Source organism: Mobula birostris, chromosome 10 (assembly GCF_030028105.1).
Source record: "Mobula birostris isolate sMobBir1 chromosome 10, sMobBir1.hap1, whole genome shotgun sequence".
NCBI classification, from domain to species: Eukaryota; Metazoa; Chordata; class Chondrichthyes; order Myliobatiformes; family Myliobatidae; genus Mobula; species Mobula birostris.
In genome coordinates this window covers 18,441,233-18,465,335 of record NC_092379.1, presented here as the reverse complement: position 1 = coordinate 18,465,335, position 24,103 = coordinate 18,441,233, and the positions used below count along the sequence as shown (strand labels likewise).

Here is a 24,103-nt window from a genome sequence, read left to right as displayed (position 1 = left end):
AGTGGGTTCAGCCTCGGCAGCTGCAGCATGGACTGGGTGAAACAGGTCTCCGGGAAAGGGCTGGAGTGGGTGGCGACTATATCGAGTGGTGGTAGCAAGTACAACGCGCCTGGAGTCCAGAGCCGGTTCACTGTTTCCAAGGACAGCAGCACCGTCTATCTGCAAATGAACAACCTGAGACTGGACGACACGGCCACCTATTACTGTGCGAGAGGGTGGGAGCACGGTGATGGGGAGCTGAACAGAAACTGGTCCCGACAAAGGAGCTGTCTCCACGGATTCCGCATTGCTGCTTCCCAGAGTCAAATCCCTGAAGCCTCACTCGGACTGCTGGACGCAAATGCCCATTTCTGGACAATTAAAAGCCCAAAAGGATTTGACTCTGATTCTGGGGGATGGCGGGAGCCGGTGTCCGCAGACAGGGAAATTGTGAAAATGCCTTTACTCACACGCCAACAAGAGACAAGGACGGAGTTTGGGATGGAAATCCTGGAAGCGGCTGCTCCGGGTCCGGACAGGGATCATGTTGACATTTTGCTGAGATTATTGGATGTGACGGGCAAGTGAAATTACTGCACTGGGTGAATGGGGAGACGGAGCACTGTGACTGTCTTGGCTACTGAGGCGGAGGAACCTCGCTGACAGTGACTTCGGGTAAGACCAACTTCTCAATTGTATAATCACGCACTAGTATTTTATTTATTTACAGTTTTGGTGAATCCGGCGATTCATCTGAAATCAGTGAGATATTTAGAGAAAGTACATGAATCTCCCTGAACCGGCGGGTTTCTCTAGAGCCCAGTAACAGTACAAGGGTACACACCCCACCCACCAGTGAACTGTCCACAGACCGGGAACAGGCGCAGGGGAACGGGGTCGGATCTTGTCACCAGACTGTGCCTTGACACCAGCCGATTGTGCTGAGTGAGCTCAGTGTTTGGTTCAAGTCTGGCTTCTGATCCTCAGCACCGACTGAAGCCACGTTCAGGGGCTAAGCGTTTCAATGCAGTTGAACTTGTTCCCTGACAGTGACAACAATGGATCTGTTCGGTGTCAAATTATTGGGATTCGGTTTTACTGTCGGCTGCTTTCATGTTGAAGGTAATGGGATTCAGACATAATCTGAGGGAACGGTGTACACATGTATCATCTGGTTGATGGCTCAATATCCCCAGGGTACAGGTGGGTGTCAGTCCCATCATGTAATGTCCGGCGTGAGGTCCGTCCTGGGATACAGCAAAAGTATCGGCGATATCCCAGGATTAATTGATGGGATTGAGGTTTTAGTTTTATTCCCTGATGGGCGAGGAGGTGGGGTACTGTGGGGAAGATTTTTGGAGTTGGGAAGGCAGTGGGGAAGTGGTGCAGGAAAGGTAAGGCAGGGAATTGAAATCACAATTCCTTCACACGTTCCGGGCAGCCTTGCATTGTTGGGTGGAGGAGTGGGGAGTGGTGCAGGTGGGGTGGGGAGGGAAGAGTTCAAGTCAATAATGTGTAATAGGGGAGCATTTAAGGGAAGGTTTGTTGATGAACATTTGTGATCTGGAACACACTGCCTGAATGATGGTGATGGCCAATAGTGAGTGTGGAGAGGGAACAGGAGGAGATCCGCCATTTGTAGGGATACAGAAAAGAGCAGAGAGACCAATGGGTCTATTGGGTTTGCTCAGCTAAATGAAGCACAGAAACAATAGGATGAACGGCCTCACTCTCTGCTCTATCATTCAATGGAATCAGTATTTATCTTGTAAATCTGGGAAATTCTTCCTCAAAGGGATTCCAACCAGCACCCCAGAGTACACAGAGCATGAGTTAAATGCAGATCACAGCTCCCATGTCCTGTCCTGGCAGCCACGGATTAGATACAAAGATCCTTCTGCACTGTCCCATCCCTTCCAGGACAGGGGCAGCAGAGGTTAGACACAGAGTGAAGCTTCCCCCAACCTGTCCCATCACACACTCACGGGACATGAGTTGAACTTTACTGTTCAAATGAACTGCTTATTCTCAGTTCACAGACAGAGCAACTCATCTAATTTCTTGTCCTCCTCCATCCCCCGACTGGGTTTGTTTAACAAGTGTTTTCCTACGTTAACCAGTGTTGCTGGTGATTCAGTAAAAGTGGTTGTGAGATAAAGTGCTGACATTTACAGAGCACCTTTCATGGTGCCCCCGAGTTCTTCACAGGCAATGAAGTTGTTTCAAAGTACAGCCCTGTTGTAGAGTCGGGAATGTGGAGCCACTCTGCACACAGCAGAATCCACAAACTGCAAGGTGAGAACCATCAGACAGTCTGTTCTGGTGATGTTATTGAAGGAGAAATATTGTCCAGGACACCGTGGACACAGTGATCCAATGGACAGGCACAAGGTTGGATTTGGAGTGATTGGAAACAGGACAGTACATCAAAGCAGATGAGTAGTGCAGAGGGATGGATGAACAGTCCACGGATACCACCACAACAAAATTGACAAATTTATACTCAGTTCATAATACAGATTTGGATCTGTGGTCGGATTTCCAAGATTTTAATAATTGGTATTGTTTTTAAATCCAATCATTGGTAATGATGACCCTTCAGTTTTACTGATGTCCCTCAGGGAAGGAGATCTGTCATCCTTACCCTTCGAGCCTATTTATGACTCCTGATCCATCAATGTGTTTGTCTCCAAATGCCCTCTGAATAGCAGCTCAGATGTGTAATTCATTCAGACTTTACCAGCAAAGCCCAGATCCCAAAGGATGAATAAATAAAACTGCCCACCTTTCGTTCATACTACCCGATATTCTATCCACTTAGTACAATACAGACTAAAATCAGACTGAGTCTCCCCCAATCTGCTGATTCATCAGCAATCATTTCGTACAAATTCCCAAGTGTTATTTCATTGCAAATTTCTTCTGAGCTGATCCACCCAGATCCAGTTCCCCTCTTCACCCCAGCACCGTGACCCACCCAGATCCAGTTCCCCTCTTCACCCCAGCACCCTGTGACCCACCCAGATCCAGTTCCCCTCTTCACCCCAGCACCCTGTGACACACCCAGATCCAGTTCCCCTCTTCACCCCAGCATCCTGTGACCCACCCAGATCCAGTTCCCCTCTTCACCCCAGCACCCTGTGACCCGCCCAGATCCAGTTCCCTCTTCACCCCAGCACCCTGCAGTCAGTTTGATCGGTGTTTTTATAAAGACGCAGAGGAACACTGATCCAGACAGAACTGTACTTACCACCTGCTGGTCCTGGGATGTAAAAGATCCTCAGCTGCAAATCTCACCGACTGACATTATTGTGCCTCCTGCACTGCCAACACTGAGCAGCTCAGGGAACATCTGTGGGTGAGAAACAGAGTTAATGTTTCACATCAGTGACCTTTCACCAGACTCTGTCAGTCTGATTTCTGGCAACTACGCTGTTTCAGGTTTTATTTTACTGAATTTATTTTCAAGAAAACAATCTGTTTTTCATTGACTTCTGCAACCCCAGAACATCCCAGAGTCTTTCCAAACCCAGCAAGTATTTCTGCAGTGTGTCACTTCATTTGGGGGATGAAACATCCAACTTGTCTGCATCTTGTTCCCACAAACTGAACTACGATATGACAATCTAGTCCGTTTGGGTGATGTTGGAAGGGAATGGTCACTTTCAGCCTACAATTCCTAAAGTTCCCCACCACTGAGAAGTCCTCAGCTGAATTCTGACTATGCAGTAGATGAATAGACAAACACTAGTTAGTTATAGGCCATCCATATGGTCCCTAGTCTTTGGTCCAGCAATTCCCCTGCTGTCAGGGGTTGACACTGATAAAGAGCAGTAAGGCTCCTCAGACTACAGCTGACCAGCCCTTTCCTGAGGTACTGTCTACCTGGGAAGCTGAGGATAGTGTGGGTGAAATGGTGCTGGTTGTGCCTGGCAGTCTGAAGGAGACAACTAGTGTTCAGTCACTTACACTGGAGTCAATCTCACAGTTCCACAGACCACTGTAACCCAGGATTTACTGAGTGACATATGCCTCCAGAGCAGTGACCACACACTACCACATGGCACCAGGTCCTGCTGGAATTCCCAGGGTAACACTGGGAAATCCACCTCCACGTTTCCCTCACAGGCCGGACCTGACAAAGGATCACATTTTCCATTCATCTGACTGGGGGTTCTGGGCCTTGGGAAGGGATTTATCCAGGAATGATTTCTGTCTGATTATTATGTTTTAATGCATTTCAGATTTATTATTTTAAACAAAATATGCAAAGTTAATTGTTGCCACAGGAATTTACATTAACTTTAATGTTTCCAAGTCATTTTGAACTTGTTAAATTACATGACAGCATTAACACAAGACAAACCCCTCCCATCAGGGTGTTCTGGACCCAGAGTCCCAGCAGGGTGTTGTCTGAGGCTATTTAATGCTGAGGCCCTGATACACCTCAACACAAGCCGCCAGCATCCAGAAACCCAGTGAGGTCCCACCTTTCCCAGTGTAGGAGTGTGGGGAGAGTCCCAGTAGGTTTGAACCAGCACCATTCAGCCCGGTCTGTGTGGACATGGTCCGGCTGGCACCGTGCCCTGTGCTTTCTCTCCTGTGACACTTCAATCACAGCACAGGTCAGCTTGCCCCACTGTTTGACAGAAGTTGTGTCCCCGATGGGGAGTCTGACGTCAGCATTTCACTGGTTGTTTCAGGCTCAGTCTGAAAGGAATGAGAAAGGGACCATTTCTCTGCTCTGCCTGTCCTGTCAACCTGAATCACCTGTGTTTGCTCAGGAAGGCAAATATTCTGAGTTCACAGTCCCCAGTGTCACCTTGAAATGGTTCAAAACAATGCAGCTGTCATTACTGACCAGTTACATTATATCGATTCCTATCTACTTGAGATAGTTATTGATTTATATTCATTCTATTTGAAACCCAGGTTTCAATATTTTATGCCTTTTGTCCCAGAGTGATGACTGTGAAGTGAATATTTCATTATTTTGCCCCTGAATGAAATTGTGACCTTCCCACCACTCCACTTCCACTCCAAATGTTGAATTTGCTGCCCTTCCAATAGCAGAATCGATCTGAAGCCTGTGTGTGTCTGTTGACCATCTTACTGTTGGGCAACAAAGCCCTCATCTACTGCAATTCACACTGCCTGACACATACCCTCCTGCTAGTCTCCTACTCCCAGAGCTCCTGCTGTGTCCACACAGTCTTTTTGGGTGATTTTAACCTCATCCACCAGCAACAATCTGTCATTGACAGTGTCAATCATGAGGTGAATGATGTCACATCGGTGGGTCAGAACAAACCCCGTCTACAACACTGTTCAAGGTAACTCTGACAACTGGTCAAACCACATATCCACCTGTCAAAGCTGTCAATTGGTCAATTAGCTAATTGATCTTCGCACCTTTACCTACCTTAGTAAGTCAACACGTCTCCTTTTCCTGTGAAATGAATTAAGAAACAGTGCTTTCAAGTGTATTTTACACCTTAAGTGGTTGGGAATTGCTACAACCTGCATTTCCTCTCTGGGCTGGTCGTTCAGTGAGAATATCACCTACATCTAACAACACTTTGAGAATTCTCCATCTCCCCAGGAATCTCATCGTCACTGTCGGTTGTGTTGGCCGACACTTCTCCACAGAGTCTGGGCTAATGTATTTCCACAGTTCCTCTGTCCTTTCTGATGCAAGTTACCATTCCCTCCCAGTTAGCCAGTAGTTTCCACAGACTCAGTGGGGTTGGAATTCTTGCTCAGTCACACACGGTAAATATGTGAGGCAGTGTCAGCTGCATCATGTAGTCTGTTGAGTTGAATTTCAGAAGCAGAGTCCATTTCCCAACCTCCACTATATTGCACACATGGTGCTGGAGACTGGGTACCACTATATCCACACCAATCACTCCTCTCATCAACAGCAACACTGAGCACATCAGAATTATTCAAATAAGTTACTTCTAAATCTTACTTTTTTTGTAAACTTCATTGATCAAGTGCTAACAGACTTTTCCGAATCAGGAATTGTATTTGGAGGAGAGACAGATTGTCACTTTGGTATTTTGGCTGAAATCCGACCAATCGGACATTGGGTCACTGCCTCAGTCCTGCACTGAAGTGTTGGCCTGGATTGTGAGTCCAAGTTGCCACTGTGGGATTGATCCACACCCTCCTACCTCAGCGACACAGACTCACAGCTGAGTGTTAAAGTGATATCAGCTTTGTTTCATGAGGTGAATAATTTTGAAAATTACTGCTTTATAAAACGTCTCCTTTCTCTGCCAGTAATGCATTTATTCAGAGAACCGCCTGTGAATTTCTTTCCATTTCAGAGGTCAAGTCCGCACCATCAGTCTACATCACTCCTTCCTGCAACACAGAATCTGACCAAGGCATCAGCCTCCTCTGTCTGGTCAAGGACTATCAGCCTGAGAGCATCAGTCAGACATGGTCCACTAACAGTGGGGACATCACCACTGGAATTAAGAAATTCCAGGCCGGCTGGTGGCGCAGTGAGATCAGCACCAGATTCTGGAGCGAATGTTCCCGAGTTCAAATCCTGGTTAGGCCACTCCCTAGCACGCTTTCCCCACTCCCGAGCACACTGTCCATCCGTGCCCGGTTGAGTGTCGAGATAGCCACTTGGCCTCGTAAGAAATATATAAGGGTCAAGTCAGGAACGTTCATAACATGACCCGGTTAATCCTGACACCACGTGCCAGACAAGAATGGCTGAACGTCTGGTATGACATGCTAAAAAAAAAATAAGAAATACCCGGCGGTGTTGGGGCAAAATTCTAAGTACATAATGAGCAGCTTGCTTGAAGTCTCTGCGGCGGACTAGAAGAAGAATAAAGTCTACTCCTGCAAGGCAGGGAGTGTGACATCGCAGTGGCAGAAACCTCAACCTCAATGTTAGTATCAGAACTAATTTATATCGAAAGCTGCACTGATGTCAGAGCATAAATCTGGAGTAGGAAGCTTTGTCAGATAATGCAGGAGCATGGCAACTAACTCCTTTATTCTGCTCTTACAACAGCAGTGAGAAAATGTATAACAGTCAATATGGGCAGTGAAACTCAGTATCAGGATCTGCCTCCATTGTATCCGCTCCACTGTCTAATTTCAGGAGCCTCTCCACCACCCCCTCCCACTAAACCCTCCCTACAGATCAGCTCCTGTACACATACAGAGACCGCTGGCCCATCGTGCCCCTGCACACAGAACAACAATTTAAACTTTACCCCACTCCTCCGCACTTTCCCCCTCCACCCTGCAGCTGCCCTTCTTCTGGTAAAAGCAATCCCTTGTGAATGTGATGGAGGAATCCACTCCACTGCCCTTCTTTAACCAGTTTCTCACAGATCTGAACAAGCCTTTGCAGTTACAAAAAAAAATAATTTCCTCCTGTCCATCTGTTCTTCTTTCTCATTGAAAGTAAAATTGTGTTTCCCAAACTTGCCAGTGGAAACTGTACCACACCATGTACTGCTGCTCACAGGAGCTGGTATCAGTCATTCTCCATTAAACAATTAGATATGGCAGGTCTGCACCTCAGCCCCATGACCCACCTCTCTGCAATATCATAGCACAGTGGGACACACTGCTGGGAGGCCCAAGTTATACACCCAGCCCTGCCACTCACTGGTGTGAGCCATCAGATCATCAGATCAGCTGTAAATTAACAACATTCTTGAGAGGGCTGGAATTGGGGAACTTGCCTGGGATGAGGGAGAATGAAGTCAAAAACATGGGCAAAGCAATCATGTACTGACAGATATTAAATGTGTTACAGCTCCGACGCGCAGCCCCCCTGTTACAACTCCGAAGCGCAACTCCCCTGTTACAGCTCCGAAGCTCAGCTCCCTTGTTCCATCCCGGGAGGCAATCCACAGTCAAGCAAATGCTGTCCTGGGCTGTGTGATATCTGGATTCGCTCCTGACAACGTTAAAGTATCCTGGAAAAAAGCTGGATCTGCCCAAAAAGGCATCATTCTCCCTTCCACTCCGAGATCTGATGGTGGATTTGAAACAATCGCTTACCTGACAGTGCCTGTGCAGGAATGGACCAAGAAACAGAAATATATTTGTGAAGTGAATCACGCACCTTCCGGTTTCAGTGGTCAGGTCAACATGATGTATCAAGAGGGTGAGTGATGTCTGAAGAAAAATTAATTATCTTACAATACTAAACTACTTAACTGATACTCCCACCCAATTCCTGTCCCTACTGTCGATCTTGTTGAGTGATGTACAGATGATTCTTGCACTTTGAATCAACTCATATCACCAGCAGCTTTAACCCCATCTACTGGGCAGGAAAGGTGTAAGATCAGGTCACCTGTCCATTCCGTCTCAATAATTTTAGTTGTCTATGTTTGTAGTTATAATGAAAATAATTTAGTGAGCAAAGCTCACGTCCCATGTTTTACCTTCTAGAGAAAATCTCCCTGTTCCTTTTTCACTGTCTTCTCAGTGTTAGTTCCTCAAAAAAATATCTCTGCATTTTTGTATTTGTTTCAGTCTCCAGAGTCTATTTCCAGTGTTTCCTGAGAGACTCTTCTGTCGATTGTCCACTCACTGAAATGTAGGTGGCGGGACTAATTTTGAATTGATGCCCAATCCTCAAGTGAATGTTGTGACCTTGTGTCCTCAGATCCTCGACCAGGTTCAGAGACAACATGCATTTATCATTGCTGACATAACCTCATCCCGATAGGATGTGATATACAGAGGATACAGAGTGGGAATATGTGGGGCTCCCTTTTTTCCAAGCATGGGAAAAGAGGTGAAAATATCTAACACTTAAATCTATGAATCTTCCATTTCCAGGTGGAAGTTGTCCCAGCTGTTTTTTGGAGCCTGTGCCAATGTTCTTTTACCAGAGTAATCTCAATGCAACATTCTCCGATGGTTCTACCCAACAGTATCATTGTTCAGCAGGAAAGTGTGAAATAAAGTGATTGGCTGTATATACAATTCATCAATGAATTTTATTACAATCCATTTACCGGATTCCAGACCTGCCTCTGGTATCCATTGGGATTGAAGTTTAACAGAGAGAGAATAAAACACATGATTGAAACTGACTACCTCTCCAATCGCATTTCTATTATCCTCGTGGCCACCTATTTCAATTTGACTTTCCATTCCCATTCTGTCATGTCTGTCCATGGGCTCCTCTACTGCCCTGGTGAGGCCAAAGTCAGGTTGGAGTAGCAACACCTCATATTCCATCCAGATACCTGCCAAACTGATTCCATGAATACTTATTTTTTAACTTCCAGTAATCGTCCCCCACTCCTTTATTCTCCCTTTTATTCTATTCCTCATACTAGATACACCCTCATCCCTTCGTTTCTCCTCACCTTCCCATCATTTCCATTTGGTTCCCCTTCTCCTGCACTTCCCTCCATGGTCCACTGTCCTCTCAGATTCCTCTGTTTCAGCCATTTATCTCTTCCACTTATCCCTACCAGCTTCTTACTTCATACCCCCTCCCCCATCCACACACTTTCCCCCTCACCTGGTCTCACCTCTCATCTGACAGAATGTATTCCTCTCTACTCCTCCCACCTTCTTATTCTGGCTTCTGCCCACTTCCTTTCCTGTACCAGTGAAATCTCTCAGCCCAAAATATCGACTGTTTATTTCCATCCATAGATGCTGCCTGACTTGCCGAGTTCCTCCAACACTTTGTGTGTGTTGTTCAAGATTTCCAGCATCTGTAGAATCTCCTGTGTTTCTGGTTGTCCATACACTCATTCATTTGTGTACATTGTTGCTTCAGTGTGACTCAGATCCCAATTCCAGTTTCCTTGGCCAGATTCCCTCTTGTCTAACTCCAGTCAGCAAGAACTGGAACCTGTTTTTCACCCAATGGCTGTGAGGCATGAGGTGATGAAGGTGAACGGGGCTGAAATTCCAAATTGGCTCTGTCAAAGGACGGATGACCCTTTGATAATGTTGGGCACAAGACAAATCGGTGAGACAAGACACGGGGTCTAACCAATCTCCTGTCCAATCTGACATGCTTTGTGTTTAAATCCTGGATCAGACAAATTGCTAAAGTTACATTGATCCACGTGCCGGACACTGAATTCAGTCCAAAAGGGAAACTCAGTGATTGCAAGGAATGTTAGAAAGGAGAATGTTTTGTTCAAATTGCCCAAGCATTGAGGGAATTATATGCTTCTTGTGGAATTACACCAGCATTCAGCAATAAGGGGAGCAATCCTGACTCTGTCAGGTTTTATGAGGGGATCGCATTTCCCAGAGACTGATGAACATCAAGACCGTGCTGATATGGGACACAACTGAGAAAACTGCCGAAGACATGCTTAACAACATCACAGTGCTGATTAAACTGAGGTTCACAATTCAGTGACCCTTCAGTGTACACCGAGATTTGCATATTTGTGATATTACACAACAACAATGATCATCTAGACTACACCCATGGACTTTCTGTTTTAAAAGAAAATTGCTCATAATCTTTCTGAAATCAGAAAGGTTAAGAAATACACATCATACCTTGTTAGATGATCCGGCCCAGTTAGACTGGAACCATGTGGAACCATCTGCTCTTTCTTCAGACAAAGAATCTCATTGAAGTTCTCAGCCATGACACAAACACAATCAACCTCCACACTAAATATCAAAGAGCAAAAACACCCCACGGGCCTGAAGGTGACCGAGTGTGTAAATGGTGAACACAAAGTGCAGAGAGCTGCAATGTAAGTGAACTGACGATCGTGCAGTGGGAGACGACCTCAACAATTCACTTGAGTGTAATCACACAAAACTGACTCTCATCCAGAGGACAGGTGAGCCAACACTTGATCAAAGATCTGTTTTATTCATTTATCATTTCCCATCAATCACTGATCTCTCTGGAACTGAAGGACTTGCTGCCTCATTCCCTGATGGTGATTCAGCTCCAGCCGTGTTGCTGCAGGTCTGGAGTCACAAACCAGCCAGACCAGATGAGACTTCTCTCCGGAAGTTACCACAGAGAATAACACTACAAATACCTCCGTAGTCTTCTTTTTATTCCAAAAAACGTTTCTGAATTGAATTTAAACTCCTTTCCACCAGGTTGGGATATGAACCCACTTTGCCAGTTCATCAGTCCCTAACTTATGGATACACTCTGACCACGGCTGCTCATTTCAAGTGAGACAGAGGCTTCAGTGTTTGTCAGCATGAAGGCTAAAACCACAGGCACCAGCAGAAGTAGTGCAGGTGTATGAGTGAGCAGAGTTGAAAGGATACGATGTTGTCTGAAGTTTGTGTGGGTGGTGAAGGTTGCAGAGATGAGGAGAGGCACAGCCACAGTGAGACTGGAATGTCGGGATGTGAAGTTAATCAAACTGAGTGAATCCCAGGCTCAGCCCAGATGGAGAAAGGGATTCTCATTGATTCACAGTGCTCATTGTTACTAATCAATGGCACTGAGTCTCCAAGCAAAGAATATACTGAGCTGTGTCTCTGCTGAGAAATCTGCATGCTTCTCTGTCTCACAAAGCTCCGTCTCACAGTGAACCAATTGGTACAGTTATTAGAAAGGGATTCTAAACCTAGTTAGCACATCCTTTGTTCTGAATTTCTTGTCTCAATCAAACTTATAGGAATATGAGGCACGTGACTCAGCCCTGGGTGTTTCTGTTATTCTGTTTGCATTAAATGCAGCTGTCCTGTACTGATGATCTGCCTGGACCTAACACAACCAATGGAAATATCTCCAGTAAGATTCTGAGCATTTCAATTTCTAATCCACAGAATTGGCTGTCTTTATTCAAAATCCCGATATTGAAGAGATGTGGATCGACAAGACTGCTACCGTGAAGTGCACAGTTATCTGTACAGATCCCGAAAATATCCGCATTTCTTGGCATGTGGGCGGGAAGGAGAAAACTAAAGGGGTTCACACCCATCAAGCGGAGAGGGACGGGTCCCGATGCAGAGTGCTCAGTGAACTCCAGATCAGTGTGGAGGAGTGGTTCAGTGGGGTGGAATACGAGTGCTCTGCTCAGGAATCTCCTTCATCTTCCCGAGTGTCAGCACGCACAAATAGTACCAAAGGTGGGTAAGAGACCAGCGGTTAAGTGGCCAGCATTCGTGACCTGGGCAAAAATGTTGACATTTCCTTTCTTTTCTTGTCTATTCCAGTCGAGATAAAAAGTCCCAAGGTCACTCTGCTGCCTCCATCACAGGAAGAGACCAAGAATAGGAAAACGGCCACGCTGGAGTGTGTGATCTTCGGATTCTACCCGGACCAAATAAATGTCATCTGGGAGAAAGGCAACACCGTGATCACCTCCAACACCAGGGCTACACCGACCGCTCTGGAGCAGGGGTGGACTTTCAATGCCAGACACTTCCTGACCGTGAGTTTACAGGAGTGGAAGTCAGAATCAGTCTTCAGCTGTACAGTGATTCATCCCCCCTCCAACACCCGTATCAAGAAGCAAGTGAAGAATGTCCAAGGTAGGGTCCTGGGACGCATCCCATTATTCAAATTGTTTACATTGTGCTATGAATTCAAAGTAAACACTAAATCACGGTGTGGTTCTGGTTTAGTTTTGTGAGTGAACTATTAAAGTTCAGAGTACAAAGTACATTTGTTATCGAAGTATGTGCACCATATACAACCTTGAGATTCTCTTCTTGCAGACAGTCACAAAACAAAGAAATACAATAGAATTCAGAGTCAACCATCCAATGTGTGAAAAAAACAAATTGTGCAAACAATAAAAAAATGCAAACAAACAATCCACAGAACCTGAACCGCAGAGCCCCCTGAAGTAAATCCACAGCCAAGTTGCCAGTTCAGCACTGCAACGGGTCCAGGAGACCGATGGCTGCAGGCCACGGCCGTGGAGCCAGGCTCAGTGCTGAGGTGAGTGCCGATGGCTGCGGGCCGCAGCTGCAGTCAGTTTCGTGCTGAGGCGAGTGAAGCCTCATAGATTAGTGAGCTGAATATTGGTTCCTACTTCACCTTCACCCTCAACGCATTAATCTTTTTAATCTGCTGAGGTGATAAAATTATCCCCTCTTAGGTTTGTTTTCCACTTTCAGCCAACATAATCCAGACTTTCACCATAGAAATAATTGTATCTCGGAAAATACTTTCATAACTTGAGGGGAATCCGGATCATTTCACTGGCAGGCACTCTGGAGATTCCTGATACTTGTCTTCAAAATGCTTCCTCCCTCTACCTTTGAACATAATCCCAGCCTCCAATTAGTGCCTCAGTTGTGACTGAATTTCCAGCAGAGTAGCTCTCCCTCTGCTCCTGTGTGGGAATAGTCAGCCTGGTCAATGTGTCTCTGGAGGGCGGCTTGAACACACAACATCCCGACAATTGGTGGCATCTGTTAGTCTCGCGAGACCTTGGACCTGCGCCAGGAATGTATTGCTTTAGTCTGTGTTGGTAGAGCAGTGTCTGTTGTGGCTGTAGAGGCCCACACGGGAGTGACAGTCTCAGCGGCAGCGACTGCACTTGAAGGCACTGTCCTCTAGTGTTGTCTTGGTGCTGTTTTTCCGACCAGTGCACTTTTCTTCAGCAGCAAGCCTCAGCTTCTCTCTCCTCTTTTTAGACCTCTGCGTAGATTTCCCACCTCTCGACGTTCATGTTCAGTGACTTCATGTCTCTCTTGCAGACATCTTTGAAACAAAGATGGGGTCACCCTTGTGCTCTCTTGCCGGAGGCCAGTTCCCCGTACAGCAGGTCTTTCGGGATCCTCCCGTCTGACATGCAGTGTACGTGGCCCAGCCAGCGGAGACAGCGTTGTTGCAGCAGGGTGAAGAGGCTGGGTATCTGGGCGGGGGCCAGGACCTAACTGTTGGTGACTAGGTCAGTCCGCTTGATGTCCAGGATGGATCTCAGGCTGCGAAGGTGGAAAGCATTGAGACGCCTCTTTTGTCTGTAGTAGAGGCTCCAGGTCTCACTGCCGTAAAGCAGTGTGCTGAGGATGTAGGCCCTGTAGACTGCAACCTTGGTGTGCGTCGTCAGCTTTCTGTTCTTTCAGACTCCCTTTGTCAGCCTGGTGAATGTTGAGGCTGCTCGTCCAATCCATCTGTTGATCTCGGGGTCTAGGGAGAGACTGTCCGTGATGGTGGAGCCTAGAAATGTAAACTTGTGAACTACCTCCAGCTCGTAGTTGTTGATGGTAATGGCAAGGGGTGCTCAACGCCTTGGCCCAACATGTTGGTCTTCTTCAGGCTGATGGTCAAGCTGAAATCCTGGCAGCTCTTGAGAAGCTGTCCATGAGGCGTTGCAATTGCTCTTCAGAGCGTGTTGTCAGTGCCACGTCGTCTGCAAACAACATGTCCCTGATGAGTACTTCACGAACCTTGGCTTTCGCCCTCAGCCGGGACAGACTGAACAGCCTCCAGTCCGATCTGGTGTGGAGGTAGATACCATCAGTTGATGTTCCAAAGGCGTGCTTCAGCATGACTACGAAGAAGATGCCAAACAGGGTGGGGGCAAGCACACAGCCTTGTTTCGCACCGCTGTGGATGTTGAAGGCCTCCGAAGAAGAGCCGTCAAACTGAATAATGCTCTTCATGTCTGTGTGGAATGACTGAACTATCCTGAGGAGCCTCGGGGTACAACCAATCCTGGCAAGGATTTTGAACAGGCCGTCTCTGCTCACAAGGTCGAAGGCCTTCGTAAGGTCAATGAAAGTGACGTAGAGTGTTTGTCTTTGCTCTCTGCAATTTCTCTTGTTATTGTCAAAGGGAGAAGATCCTGTCGATTGTGGAGCGTTCTGACTTGAAACTGCACTGAGACTCGGGATATACCCTTTTGGCTATTTTCTGCAGTCTGTTCAGGACCACATGGGCGAAGACCTTCCCAACGGTGCTCAGCAAGGAGATTTCCCTGAAGTTGTTATAGTCTCTTCTGTCCCCTTTGTTCCCATATATGGTGACAATGTTGCAGTCTCCCATGTCTTGTGGCACTGCTCCCTCTATCCAGCACTGGCACAGTAGTTTATGCAGGTGGTTTAGCAGGACACCCTTTGCACATTTGATGGCCTCTGGTGAAATGCCACCCAATCCTGGTGCCTTCCCAGTGGGCAGGCTGTCGATGGCTTTACTCAACTCTTCGGCAGTCAGCAATGCATCAAGTTCCTCCATGACAGGCAGGCATTCCACAGCATCTAGCGTGCTGTCTGAAATGCTGTTTTCTTTGGAGAAGAGTTCATAGTAATGCTCCACCCATCTCTCCATCTACTTGCCTTTGTCATTGATGGTCTCGCCTGTTATAGTTTTCAATGGTGCTGTCTTGCTCTGAGTTGGCCCGATGACAAAGCAGCAGCAAATTTTAGTTACACCTAATAGAGAAAAAAAGTGCATTTTAATATTTGTAACAAAAACTAAATATTTCTCCTACTTAAAACTTGAAATAAGAAGTGAATTTTGTGGAATTTTTTACATGAAATTTACTCCATTTCCAATTCCACAGACACACACTGAAATTCTGGGTATTTTCTGTATTTGTTTTAAAAAGCGTCTGGTAACAGTTAAGTGACCATGAAACTGCAAAAACAATGTGACGGTCAATCTTGTTCATTTACTTTCCCTCAGGGTGTTTACCCTGTCTGCTCAACAGGGGAGATTCATTTCTTCACCAATGTACATTATTCTTATCTCATCTTCTTGGGACTGGCATATCGTTGACCAGAGATGAACAGGAAATACTGGTCTTGTCAGTGACAAACTCAGCCATTGGGGAATAGTGAAATAATAATTTCTCCCAGATGGCTGTTCACATACCCACCCCTCAGTCACTTTAAGTAAACCTTCATTTGAAGAGATCTGGACGAAGAGGACAACAGCCATTCTGTATGAGGTGGTTCACAGTGATTTACAGGGATTCAGTGTCACCTGGCAGCTGGACAGAGGAAGAGAGAAGATGGGGTGAGGACTCTGGGTCCAGTCAGCAACAGAGGTGAAGACATGATCACCAGCAGACTGCCAAGTGATTCAGCCCTGGGTTTTTATGTTATCCTGTTTGCATTAAATGCATCTGTCACGTACTGATGATCTGCCTGGACCTAACACAACCAATGGAAATATCTCCAGTAAGATTCTGAGCATTTCCATTTCTAACCCACAGAATTGTCTGTCTTTATTCAAAATCCCGACATTGAAGAGATGTGGATCCACAAGACCGCTACCGTCAAGTGCACAGTTATCTGTACAGATCCAGAATATATCCACATCTCTTGGCATGTTGGCAGGAAGGAGAAAACTAAAGGAATTGTCGAACAACCACCGCAGATCGACGGAGCTCGATACAGAGTCCTCAGTGAACTCCAGATCAGCGTGGAGGAGTGGTTCAGTGGGGTGGAGTACGAGTGCTCTGCTCAGGAATCTCCTTCATCTTCCCGAGTGTCAGCACGGACCAATAGTACCAAAGGTGGGTAAAAGACCAGCGATTAAATGGCCAGCATTAGTTACCTGAGTCAAAATGTTTGACACTTCCTTTGTTTTCTTTTCTATTCCAGTCGAGATAAGAAGTCCCAAGGTCACTCTGCTGCCTCCAGCTCAGGAAGAGATGAAGAATTGGAAAACGGCCACACTGGAGTGTGTGGTGTCTGGATTCTACCCGGATCAAATAAATGTCACCTGGGAGAAAGGCAGCACCGTGATCACCTCCAACACCAGCGCGACACCGACCGCTCTGGAGCAGGGGTGGACTTTCAGTGCCAGACACTTCCTGACCGTGAGTTTACAGGATTGGAAGACAGAATCAGTCTTCAGCTGTACGGTGACTCATCCCCCCTCCAACACCCGTATCAGGAAGCAAGTGGAGAACGTCCAAGGTAGGGTCCTGAGACTCAACCCATTATTGAAATTGTTTACATTGTGCAATGAACTTAAGGTCAACACTGAATAATGGTGCAGTCCTGGTTTAGTTATGTGAGTGAACTATTAAAGTTCAAAGTACAAAGTACATTTATTATCAAAGTATGTGCACCATATGCAACCTTGAGATTCTCTTCTTGCAGGCAGCCACAAAACAACGAAATACAATAGAATTCAGGGTCAAACATCCAATATGTGAAAAAGAAAGAACAAATTGTGCAAACAATAAAAAAATTCAAACAAACAATCCACAGAACCTGAACTGCAGAGCCCCCTGAAGTAAATCCACAGCCACGTTGCCAGTTCAGCAGGTCCAGGAGACCGATGGCTGCAGGCCACGGCCGTGGAGCCAGGCTCAGTGCTGAGGTGAGTGCCGATGGCTGCAGGCCACAGCCGCAGAGTCAGTTCAGTGCTGAGGCCAGTGAAGCCTCATCGAAAAGTTTTAACCCCATCTACTGGGCAGAAAAGTTGTAAGATTAGGTCACCTGCCCATTCTGTCTCAATAATTTTAGTTGTCTCTCCAGTTATAATGAAAATAAGTTAGTGCGCAAAGCTCACGCCCATGCTTTACCATCTGGAGAAAATCTCCACTTTCCCTTTTCACTGTCTCTTCAGTGTCAGTTCCTCAAAAACATATCATTGCAATTTTGTATTTGTTTCACTCTCCAGAGTCTTGTTTCCAGTGTTTCCTGAGAGACTCTTCTGTCGATTGTCCACTCACTGTAATGTAGGTGCCTGGATTATTTTTGAATTGATGCCCAATCCTCAAGTAAATATTGTGATCTTGTGTCCTCAGATCCTCAGCCAGGTTCAGAGAGCGCATTCATTTATCATGGCTGACATAACCTCATCCCAATAGGATGCAATACAGAGAATAGAGAGTGGGAATATGTGGGGCTCTCTTTTTTCCAAGCACAGGAAAAGAGGTGAAAATATTTAATGCTGACATTAATGAATTTTCTATTTCCAGGTGGAAACTGTCCCCGCTGTTTTTCAGAGAGTGCACCAATGTTCTTTTACCAGAGTAATCTCAATGCCACATTCTCAGATGGTTCTACCCGACAGTACCATTGTTCGGCGGGAAAGTGTGAAATAAAGTGATTGGTTCTCTATAAAATTCATCAATGAATTTCCTTACAATCCATTTACAGGGTTCCAGACCTGCCGCTGGAATCCTTTGGAATGGACGTTTGCTAGAGAAGAAAACGCGCGATTTAAACTGTCTCTCCCCTCCAAAATTCAATTTGACTTTCCAATATCCTCATGGCCATCTATTTCAATTTGACTTCCCAGTCCCATCCTCACATGTCTGTCCATGGCCTCCTCTGCTGACATGGTGAGAAAATGTCCCAGCTGTTTTTCGGAGCCTGTGCCAATGTTGTTTCAACAGAGTAATCTCAATGCAACATTCTCCGACGGTTCTACCCAACAGTGTCATTGTTCAGCAGGAAAGTGTGAAATAAAGTGATTGGCTGTATATACAATTCATCAATGAATTCTTTTACAGTCCACTTACTGGATTCCAGACCTGCCTCTGGTATCCATTGGGATGGAAGTTTCACAGACAGTGATGAAAATACGTTATTTAAAATGACTACCTCTCCCCTCCACATTTCAATTTGACTTTTCAATATCCTTGTGTCCTGCTATTTCAATTTGACTTCCCATTCCCATTCTGACATGTCTGTCCATTTCCTTCTCTACTGCCAGGAGAAGCCCAAAGTGAGGACCTCATATTCCATCCAGATACCTGCCTACCTGATGGCACGAATACAGATTTCTGCAACTTCCAGTAACCACCCCCCCCAACTCTTTTATTCTCCCTTTTGTTCTATTCCCCATACTAGATACACCCTCATCCCTACACTTCTCACCTGCCCATCATCTCCATTTGGTTCCCTTCCTCCTGCACTTTCCTCCATGGTCCGCTATCCTGTCAGACTCCTTCTGTTTCAGCCATTTATCTCTTTCACTTATCCCTACCAGCTTCTTACTTCATACTGCCTCCCCCGTCCACACACTTTCCCCCTCACCTGGTCTCACCTCTCATCTGACAGAATGTATTCCTCTCTGCTCCACCCACCTTCTTACTCTGGCTTCTGCCCACTTCCTTTCCAGTACCAGTAAAATCTCTCGGCCCAAAATATCGACTGTTTATTTCCATCCACAGATGCTGCCTGACTTACCGAGTTCCTCCAGCATTTTGTGTGTGTTGTTCAAGATTTCCAGCATCTGTAGGATCTCTTGTGTTTCTGGTTGTCCATACACTCATTCATTTGTGTACATTGTTGCTTGAGTGCCACTCAGATCCCAATTCCAGTTTCCTTGGCCAGATTCCCTCCTGTCTGACTCCAGTCAGCAAGAACTGGAACCTGTTTTTCACCCGATGGCTGTGAGGCACGAGGTGATGAAGGTGAACAGGGCTGAAATTCTAAATTTGCTCAGTCAAAGGACCATGACCCTTTAAAAATGTTGTGCACAAGATAAATTGGTGAGACAAGACACTGAGGTCCAACCAGTCTCCTGTCCAATCTGGCATGCTCTGTGTGTAAATCCTGGATCAGACAAATTGCTGAAGTTACATTGATCCACGTGCCGGGCACCGAATTCAGTCCAAGAGGAAAACTCAGTGATCCCAAGGAATGTCAGAAAGGAGAATGTTTTGTTAGAACTACCCAAGCATTGATAGAATTATATGCTTCTTGTGGAATAATGCCAGCATTTAGCAATAAGGGGAGCGATCCTGACTCTGTCAGGTTTTATGTGGGGATCACATTTCCCAGGGACTGCTGAACCTCAAGACTGTGCTGATATGGGACACAACTGAGAAAACTGCAGAAAACATGCTTAACAACATCACAGTGCTGATTAAACTGAGGTTCATAATTCAGTGACCCTTCAGTGTACACCTAGGTTTGCATATTTATGATATTACACGACAACAATGATCATCTAGACTACACCCACAGATTTTCTGTTTTAAAAGAAAATTGCTCATAATCTTTCTGAAATGAGGAATGTTGAGAAATACACATCATACTTTGTCAGATGATCCGTCCCAGTCAGACTGGAACCGTGTGTGTTACATCTGCTCTTTCTTCAGACAAAGACACTGACTCACAATCTCATTGAAGGTCTCAACTGTGACACAAACACAATCAGCCTCCACACTAAATGTCAAAGAGCAAAAACACCCCACGTGCCTGAAGGTGACCGAGTGTGTAAATGGTGAACACAAAGTGCAGAGAGCTGCAATGTAAGTGAACAGACAATAGTGATGTTACAAATATCACCTCTTGTGATAATGATCAGGGAGGCACAGAGAGAATTGGATTTACCGACAAGTACCTTTATTGTCTCAATGCAAGAACATGTGAACTTACACAACCAATACCTGTGTGCACACCTGCTGAGTTTCCCTGACCTTCCATGAACAGTCAAATATTAAAAAGATTATACCAGTCAAAAAGGAGATTTTACTGCTAGCCACGTGTTCCTTGGTGCCCCATTTTGAATCTCCACATCCGTGAGGCACCTCATATCCACGAAAGTGAATCTCCTACAGAGCCACTGCTGCCAGCACACTTGAAGCACCTGCTTTTAAGTTCATTCCTTACTAATTCAAATGTTACATTCCAGTGATATTGGCTATAGTCACCTGATTGACCTCTAACACCTTCTTATTGGCTCTGATCGAGGAATGGCATCTAGTAATCTATGGCTCTTTGTTCTCAATCGGCAATCAGCTTGATCACACAAGGCAGAGACAGACCCCAACAGTCACAGACCTGCATGTTATATCCAACCAAAGAACATCTGGCATGTGTCTTCTTATTTGGAAATGATCCCTGGTCCAAATTCACTGATCTATAGATGGTAGTTCTTTCTGGCCAACAGTGCATTGGGAGACGACCTCAACAACTTCACTTGAGTGTAATCACACAAAAGTGACAGTAACCTGAACAAAGGGCTATTTATTTAATTTACCATTTCCTATCAATCACTGATTGCTCTTGAACAGTGGGACTTGCTGGCTCATTCCTGATGGTGATTCAGGTTCAGCTGTATTGCTGCAGGTCTGGAATCACATAGATGAGATTTCTTTTCAGAAGTTACCACAGCAAATAACACTACAAATTCTTCCAGAGTCTTCATTTTACTCCAGAAGGCATTTCTGAATTGAATTTAAACTCCCATCCACCGGGTTGGGATTTGAACCCATGTTGCCAGTTCATCAGTCCCTAACTTATGGATACATTCTGACCATGGCTGCTCATTTCAAGAGAGACAGAGGCTTCAGTGTTTGTCAGCAAGAATGCTAAAACCACAGGCACCAGCAGGAGTAGTGCAGGTGTATGAGTGAGCAGAGTTGAAAGAATACGATGCTGTCTGAAGTTTGTATGAGCTGTGAAGGTTGCAGAGATGAGGAGAGGTGCAGTCACAGTGATACTGGAATGTCGGGATGTGAAGTTATTAAACTGAGTGAATCCCAGGCTCAGCCCAGATGGAGAAAGGGATTCTCAATGATTCACAGTGTTCATTGTTACTAATCAATGGCACTGAGTCTCCAAGCAAAGAATATACTGAGCTGTGTCTCTGCTGAGAAATCTGCATGCTTCTCTGTCTCACAGAGCTCCGTCTCACAGTGAACCGATTGGTACAGTTATTAGAAAGGGATTCGAAACCTCGTTAGCACATCCTTTGTTCTGAATTTCTTTTCTCAATCAAACTTATAGGAATATGAGACACGTGACTCAGCCCTGGGTGTTTCTGTTATTCTGTTTGCATTAAATGCAGCTGTCAAGTACTGATGATCTGCCTGGACCTAACACAACCAATGGAAATATCTCCAGTAAGATTCTGAGCATTTCAATTTCTAACCCACAGAATTGTCTGTATTTATTCAAAATCCCGACATTGAAGAGATGTGGATCGACGAGACTGCTACCGTGAAGTGCACAGTTATCTGTACAGATCCCGAAGATATCCACATCTCTTGGCACGTGGGCGGGAAGGAGAAAACTAAAGGAATTCACACCCACCCAGTGGAGATGGACGGGTCCCGATACAGAGTGCTCAGCGAACTCCAGATCAGTGTGGAGGAGTGGTTCAGTGGGGTGGAGTACGAGTGCTCTGCTCAGGAATCTCCTTCATCTTCCCGAGTGTCAGCACGGACCAATAGTACCAAAGGTGGGCAAGAGACCAGTGATTAAATTGCCAGCATTAGTTACCTGAGTCAACATGGTTCACATTTCCTTTGTTTACTTGTCTATTCCAGTTGAGATAAAAATTCCCAAAGTCAGACTGCTGCCTCCACCTCAGGAAGAGACAAAGAATTGGAAAACGGCCACACTGGAGTGTGTGGTCTCTGGATTCTACCCGGATGAAATAACTGTCACTTGGGAGAAAGACAGCACCGTGATCACCTCCAACACCAGCACTACACCGACGGCTCTGGAGCAGGGGTGGACTTTCAGTGCCAGACACTTCCTGACCGTGAGTTTACAGGAGTGGAAGTCAGAATCAGTCTTCAGCTGTACAGTGATTCATCCCCCCTCCAACACCCATATCAAGAAGCAAGTGAAGAATGTCCAAGGTAGGTTCCTGGGACCCACCCCATTATTGAAATTGTTTACATTGTGCTATTAATTCAAGGTCAGCACTGAATCGTGGTGCAGCCCTGGTTTAGTTATGTCAGTGAACTGATAAAGTTCAAAGTACAGAGTACATTTATTATCAAAGTATGTGCACCATATACAACCTTGAGATTCTCCTCTTGCAGGCAGCCACAAAACAAAGAAACACAATAGAATACAGAGTCAAACATCCAATGTGTGAAAAGGAAAGAACAAATTGTGTAAACAATAAAAAAATTCAAACAAATCCACAGCCACGTTGCCAGTTCAGCACTACAACTGGTCCAGGAGACCATGGAGCCGTGGAGCCAGGTTCAGTGCTGAGGTGAGTGCCGATGGCTGCAGGCCGCAGCTGCAGAGTCAGTTCAGCGCCGAGGCGAGTGAAGGCACATAGAGTAGTGAGCAGGATACAGGAACTTCCATTGCCTGAGCCTCAACGTCTTCATCTTTTTAATCTTGCTTCCCACTGAAATCAGACAATTATTGGTTGTTTTCTGCTCTCAACCAACATCGTTCAGAACTTCACCACAGAAATAATTGTATTAAGAAAATGTTTTAATAACTTGAGGGGAATCCAGGTCATTTCATTGGACAGGTACTCTAGAGATCCCTGATACTTGTCTTCAAAATGTTCTCTCCCTCTGCCTTTGAACATAATCCCAGCCTCTGATTCGTGCCACTGCTGTGACTGAATTTCCAGCAGAGCAGCTCTCCCTCTGCTCCTGTGTGGGAATTGTTAGCCTGGACAATGTGTAGAAGCCTCTGGAGGGCGGCTTAAATACACAACATTCTGACAAAGCAGCAGCAAATTTTTGGTACACCTAATAGAGAAAAAGAGTGCTTTTCAATATTTGTGACTGAAACTAAATATTTCTCATACTTAAATTTTGAAATATGAAGTGTATTTTCTGCAATATTTTTATGGAAAACTTTGCTCTGTTTCCTGTTCCACAGACACTCTCTGAAATACTGCGTATTTTCTGTATTTGTTTTAATAAGTTGCTGGTAACAGTTTAAGTGACCATGGAACTACAAAAACAATCTAAGGGTCGATCTTGTTCATTCACGTTCCCTCAGGGTGTTTACCCTGTCTGCTCAATAAGGGAGATTCCTTTCTTCACCAATGTAGATTGGTCTCATCTCATCTTGATGGGACTGGCAAATCATTGACCAGAGATGAACAGGAAATGCTGGTCTTGTCAGTGACAAACTCATCCATTGGGGAATTTTGAAATAATAATTGTGATGTTTCTCCCAGATGACTGTTCAGATACCCGCCCCTCAGTCACTTTAAGTAAACCTCCCTTCGAAGAGATCTGGACAAAGAGGACAGCGACCATTGTGTGTGAGGTGGTTCACAGTGATTTACAGGGATTCAGTGTAACCTGGCAAGTGGACGGAAGGAAGAGGGAAGATGGGGTGAGGACTCTGGGTCCAGACGGCAACGGAGGTGAAGATGTGATCACCAGCAGACTGACAGTTCCTGCTGCAGAGTGGAACAGTGGGGCTGAGTACTCATGTGTGATAGAGGACAAGGGTTTGCCAACACCGGTGAAGAAATCAATCAGGAAGAACACAGGTACGTGTGGACAGAATTCAGTGTGAG

General features: G+C 45.6%; 1 gene segment (V, D, J or C); it reads left to right on the top strand.

Moving 5' to 3' along the window:
- Positions 1-899: 899 nt before the first annotated feature.
- The window catches only part of LOC140203869 (immunoglobulin heavy constant mu-like), a 35,854-nt gene continuing 12,650 nt past the window's right edge, over positions 900-24,103 (top strand). The window contains 8 exon segments of the C gene segment in view: positions 900-1,101; positions 7,778-8,131; positions 11,764-12,066; positions 12,154-12,471; positions 16,110-16,412; positions 16,501-16,818; positions 21,749-22,051; positions 22,140-22,457. Of these exon segments, the coding sequence occupies positions 1,038-1,101; positions 7,778-8,131; positions 11,764-12,066; positions 12,154-12,471; positions 16,110-16,412; positions 16,501-16,818; positions 21,749-22,051; positions 22,140-22,457 (2,281 nt within the window).